The following is a 6,297-nucleotide window of genomic DNA, read 5'->3' on the forward strand; positions in this document are numbered from 1 at the left end:
TACCTACTAGGCGCTCGGCTGAACAAGCGTCCTGTCTGGCCTCGGACGTCGGAAGAGCCCGTCTTGCATCAGACGCCCTTATATTCTAACACACAAAGCGTGTATATAATCACTTCCTACTTTTATTTACAGGGAGTTTACGAGTTCAACGATGTTCCAGTAGAATGGAGTTTCCCAAATGTTCCAATACTGCCTTATGGGCATTATAGGTTCAGAGTAATGGTTGGTAGAGCGGAAAACCAATACGCATGCTGGGTGGCAGATGCTAGGACTATTCCAAAGCCCGAGTAGTAGAGCAAGAGCTGGTCCAGGGTAGCTCCCGCTGCTCGCGAAGTGCCTTATTTTTTTACTGACTGTGAACTCATGGGTAGCTATTTCATAAATATTCGTAACAATTACAAAAATTTGCATCCGTATTGTCAAAATCTTTTACGCCAACTACATTTTTTGGTAAAACTGACAAAACTGTTCCATTACAAATTTTTGGATATGATTCCACGGTTACAGAATTTTGTTTCAAAATTCAAAGTTGTAATTTTGCAGACCAAGAAATTAATTTTATTTTTTTTATTTTTTGTTGCGTTGAAACGCAACACTGAGGACTGAAGAATGACATCGACACGACATCAAACGAAACGATGAAAGTGACATCGAAACGATATCATTTTGTTCGTCATTTCTCACCCGTGCAGTATGATCTGCTTCGATGTTGGAACGAGCTGAAGCTCCTCATGGATGTGGAGCACTGACACTCTCAGATTTGTACTGATTTAATTTATGATTAAACACATAAGGGTTACGTACGTATAAGTTTTTACGCAGCAGTATTTCTGACTCGTTCATTGTTTATTGCATAATATGGAAAGTAACTTTCTCGTGAACTTGCTCATAAAAGAAAATTTTGTCAGTAATGCAAAATAGAATTATTTCGTAAGAAGTGCAGTAGCTTATGGATTTTTAAGCGGCATAAATTCTGACAAAATGGGTCAAAAAATCAGTTACAGGATGAGAGGGCATTGTTCCCCATTCATTCGGGTGCAGACAGTCACAATGGTCCACGATGTCCAACATCTCTATTGAAGGTCGACCTTCCCGACGCGTGGCGGAGGCGGAGGCTGCACGCACACGTCGCACACCACACACGTGTCACGCGACACCAGGGGCGCAGTATAAGCGGCGCATAGTAGGCACTTAATAGAGTGCAAATCATGTGCAGTGTAACCGAGTGTAACTCACAGGTCCACACCCAAACACGCCACCCCTCCCTCAAACTGTCATTTACACCTCCGGGAGTCTCCGCGCTCCCATCCACCCCCGCCGGGTCGTGACTTTGACCCTGCCCAAGAGGCTTTCACTCTCCGTAGCGAAAAGAAACATTAATTCAAGCTGCTCGGCGAAGTATCGGCGACTTCTGCGAGTCGTGCCTCACCCAGACGGTATCGATTTATTAAAAGGGAGAAAAATGCGAGGAGGGGGGTGGCGGCAAAGGGTACGGCCCTTTTCAAAAGGGGCAAAAAAGTGACGCAGGACGCAGCAGACGCAGTGTTCGAGAGACCATCGAAAAAGTGTCGTGTATGGACGCGATCGATTCCAAGTCGATACGCAGTGTTTGTAAAAATACAATTTTGAATTGTAATTGTTCGCGACATTCAATGGGAAATTTTCCTGTACCCGGTACGACAATTTTTCACAGTGTTGTTTATAGCGCCTGTTAGCTAGGCAATGCTCTGCAGGCCTCCTGGGCGGGTGGCCTACCCATAGGTCAGCAGGAGTCTGGCTGGCCGCCAAGTCCAGCTAGTCGGGTCTAATTACTTGCAAAGACTCGGCGTGGCGTAACCATTTTCGCGAGGGTATACTTTGCTTTGAAACCCCGGCCGCTCTCAACCGCCGGCAAGTTAGGCGTCTCATCGCACACCGTGTTTGTTGGTCTGCCTACATTCAACGGCGCCAGCTGGTCTGGGAGAAGACCGGGGCAGCGGCAGCCTGACGCGCGTGCTGGGTTTCACAAAACTCCTTCAACAACCTTCTTCGATCTTCCTTTGCATCCGACCGACAGTGCAGTTGACGCATCAGAAGTACGTGACGAGGGACGACGAGCTCTTGATAGTGTATTGGTGTCCATCCAAAAGCAGGTACTTACCATGATGTACCGCATACAGGCGTGCGTGCGGGTTGCCTGCCGACAATGTCCGTTAGGGGCCACGCCTCCCTGGGGTAGGCAAACCCAACGTACGGTCAAGTATAACTGCAGGAGCTACCTCGTACATTGTCTTGCGCTCTACTTGTGTTTTCCCGCTTCGCTCGTTCTTTTGCTACAATAAATACATTTTTAGAGGTAAACTGTTCAGAGGCAAAAGTTTTAGAGGTACTTGGCTCTTATTTTTTTCAGAGGTAATTGACATTAGAGGTAATCGACGCTTTGGATGTACTTTGTTTAGAGGGAACGGCCCCGGTAGATCGCGCACCTTGCATATGAACCGTTTTTCACTCTCCAGTGCCTCCATCCTTTTCGCACGGAGAAGGAAAATGAGTCATCGTTTGTGGCACTGAGCCTGTGCCGATCGCTGCCTATCTCTGTTCACTCTCATTTTTCAATATGGATTTATTGAGTGCAAAAGCTTATATTTGGGACCAAGAGGAAGATATTAAAATGTGTTGAATTTAGATAGAAGCACGGTCTCTCACGAATCAATAGCTCAGGACAGAAGGGGAGGTCAACGGGTGGCGTACCGTGAGGTTCGCAGGGGTCCACCTGAGCCGAGTAAAAATAATATGAGTTCAGTTGCAGGGATTGTTCAAATGCTGGACTAAGACTACACATGTATTTTTTGGAAACGGCAGGGTTAGAGAAATACAATCCTTTCCTTTTTGTTCTGAAAAATGTGATACGTGATAAGCACCTTGGTGATAATAAGACCGAGGAATGTGGCCTTACAAAACGATCCCCATGGCCTGCGGTTGGCCAGTGCTCTGAACAGAGGCCGGAAAAGCGTCCCAGTGCGACCGACCATCGTGCCCACCGGCTCGGTCACTGCCAGCCTCCGACCAGCGGCTCGTGTGGTCGAACGCACTCCTCGCCGCTTGACGCACCGGCCGTCGCTAGCAGCGGTCCATGGTTGCACGAGGCGGCGGGCTCTGATTGGCTGAGCCCGGCCCCGTGGTGCATCTTCGGTGTGATACCGACGATGACGTCGGCAATCGGCTGCCGATCCAAGTCAAGTCGAGAAGCGTGGCCTGGAGTAGCGCGACACAGGCGACCACGCGTGGTTGCGCTGGTCGGTGGCACTGGGACGTTTTTCCGAACTCTGGCTCTGAAACGGTGTGAGGCAGTATGAGACCAATGGCTGTGCGGTATGTTCCTTTCACCCATAGGTCCCAAACAGCCTCACACCTGATTTTCGACAGCGTGAAGTTTAAGGAACGCATTGCAGCCAAAGGTACGGGTGTCCGTTCTGACAAATGACGCGTCAGGAACTGTGGTTCAGAGCTTGGCGCCTGCGAGGCTCAGGGTAGGCCACCCCGCAGGACACGCATGCACTGAAGGCAAGATGTTGCCTACCCATTAGGCGCTATGAGAGCTTGCGTTGCGGAGGCCATAGGTCCGTAAGGGCGTATGACGGAAGTACGTTTTGGATGATCCGTACCGTACGGGGTATGTATTATCCAAACTCTCCGTAAATGGTCATGGTTGCAATAACATGTTTTGACTGTACGGAGTTGGATATGCTCTGATTGCTCGGATAGACACGGCACACAGTAGAGGACCATTCTTGCCCGTCGGGTTGCCTTCCCCCTGGAAACACACCTGGACACCGGATCCCGTCTAACCATGGAAAAAAAGAATTTGTTCCCCCAACCAACGACTTTGTTAACATAGACAAAACAGATAATTTCTAGATGCAGGAGCAAACAAATTGCTATGGGAAGCAAAATTTTGCTACCACAACTAACACGTCGCTAGGATAACAGATGCGTTTGATGTCAGAAAAAATCCTCATTTAGTAACCAGAATAGTTGCATTTGTTACAGTACCATGGCAACAAGTGGAAGCAATATTTTGCTTCTCATAGCAAATTGTTTGCTCTTGCAACGCAAATTGTTTGTTATGTCTATGTTAACAAAATTGTTAGTTGGGGAAACAAATTCTTTTTTTCTGAAACTCAGAAATTAAGCAGGTGTATTTTTGGCATTTTTTGGCGCTACCCAATTGTAGCTATACAGCCAACAGTGCCCGAGTCAGCTTAAACTGAACCGTCTATAGACGAATTCATTACTTCTGCCAATGCTAGAATATCAACCAGAAGTACACAGCGCTAAGAACTGAAGCGAAAACGAAAGATGCCAATGCCTCTTCGAAGCTCTCACCTTGTCCAAGCCCTCGGAGGGACAGGGGGCCTCGGGGGCCCGATTCAGGAAAGCATTGCCTACCCTCCAGGCGTTTTCAGCGACAATCATCGACCCACGCCTAGATTGACACGGCGTCACTTCTTAGCTTTAGAAAGGATTTATAAGCATCGGGTCAAAAGGAGCTTAAACCCAAAGTCCGCGTCACGGCAGACGCCTTAGAGAGAAGCCGTGGCCTACCTCGCAGGCGTAAGCGACAACTCGTGTCGCGGCGACAAGTAGTAGTGGACACGTCTCTGTTCATGGACACAAAAATGTGGTCACAAATGGGGCAACATACGATGTCCGACGCCACCAGCCACACGCCCCTTTTGCAGTTAAACAGTTGTACCTACAGTCGACATGACCTCATGCAGCTTCATCCGAACCAAAATTGTCGGCTCTAAGATCAAATCCCGGGCAGGGCAAATTTTTCTTTGCCGCTTTTCGTCTCCCGTTAGGCAGAACCGAGATCAGACCTCAGCCCCGGAGGAGCAAGCTGGTAGCCGAGCGTGTTACAGCGTGATCGTAGGCAGCTCGTGGGAATGGTCGGTGGTTCGAATCCCGTTCGAGATAATTTTTCGTGCTCTGCTGGCCAAGTGTATTCCTGGCGCCTTTCACAGCTGAGATCTGGATGCCGCCGAAAGTTGTGCTTTGTATCATTCCGTCGTAGCCAAATCGGTAGCGTCCGGGCCCGGTATGAACTTGGTCGCTGGTTCGAATCTCGGCCGGGTGATATTTTTCGCGCTCCGCTCGCCATGACTTTACAGCCGTGCGACACCTGATGTGATGGACCGGGACGCAAACAGTCGCTGGTTCGAATCTAGTCGACGGAACCCTTTTGCCCCTCTGCCAGCCATATGTTTCGGGGTGTGAGGCACAGCGGAGATAAGCTTCACCTATGCAGAAGCCTCATTGGCTCAGTTGGTAGAGCGCGCGCCCGGGACGCGGATGATTGTCGGTTCGAATACTGACCGAGGCTCTTTTTTCTTATTTAGTAGTTTGAGTTTGCGGCGCGGGGACCAAGGGTTGGGACAAAGGACCAGCCGACATGGGGAGGTGGACTTGACCGCCTACTCAGCAGCCCCCCGCCCCAATTATCAAAAAAGAAAATGTTCGCCCCGACCAGGACTCGATCCCTGGGCCGAGGGTTCCCAGACCACACCTCAGCGCGCTCGCCACTCGGCTGTCGGCTCCACTTCTCAGCAGAGAGTTCAGAACTCGGTGCTGCATTACGGGCCTTGGTCTCCCGAAGTGCACGCGTTCAGGTCCGGTCAAGTCCACCTCCTCGACGCGCTGCAGCCCGGGTCGACTCCTGGCCAGAAACAAGGAAAATGGCCAGTAAATGAGCTCCCCGGGCGCGGCGAGGTTAGGTTAGGCTAGTGGAGAGTGCATTTATTGGCCTTTTGGCCAAGATTTCGACCCGGGCTGCAGCGCGTCGAGGAGGTGGACTTGACCCGACCTGAACGCGTGCAAAACGGCAGATCAACACACGTAAAGAACGACACGGTCTCACCAACAGCAGTCAATGGCCGAGTGGGATAAGGCGTAGACATCAGACAGCAGTGGCGTGGGATCGACTCCCGGTCGGGGCGAGCTCGCTGCTAACCTTTTCAAACACCAATTTTAAAACAAAAAGGAGACAAGTTGCGTTGATGCGTGTGCTTCGGCCCCGGATCGAATCCAGGCCTTGGCTGAATAGTACAAGGTTAATTCCAGGTGGCCTGTAGAGACATATGCAGAAGCGGACGAGAGCTCAGCACTAGCAGTCAGTGGCCGAGTGGGTAAAGGCGTCTGCGACTGATCGCTTCGGTGTGGGAACGACTCCCACCCGAAGCGGAAAGTGCACGATTTTTCTCGCTCCTCCGCTCTCTATTACGAAGGGGCGAAAGCACATACAAGACTTTCGCAGCA

At 50.2% G+C, this 6,297-nt stretch overlaps 1 protein-coding gene across 1 annotated transcript in view; it reads left to right on the plus strand.

The window, feature by feature from the left end:
• LOC113208786 (uncharacterized) overlaps positions 1-355 on the plus strand; it is a 4,250-nt gene extending 3,895 nt beyond the window's left edge. Inside the window, exon 4 of the mRNA XM_026425961.2 lies at positions 133-355. Coding sequence (XP_026281746.1) covers positions 133-291 — 159 coding nt within the window. The 3' untranslated portion in view covers positions 292-355. The remainder of the gene's footprint in view (positions 1-132) is intronic.
• Positions 356-6,297: the final 5,942 nt, after the last annotated feature.

Source organism: Frankliniella occidentalis, unplaced genomic scaffold, assembly GCF_000697945.3.
Source record: "Frankliniella occidentalis isolate FOCC.00 unplaced genomic scaffold, Focc_3.1 Scaffold65, whole genome shotgun sequence".
In the NCBI taxonomy this organism is placed as follows: domain Eukaryota; kingdom Metazoa; phylum Arthropoda; class Insecta; order Thysanoptera; family Thripidae; genus Frankliniella; species Frankliniella occidentalis.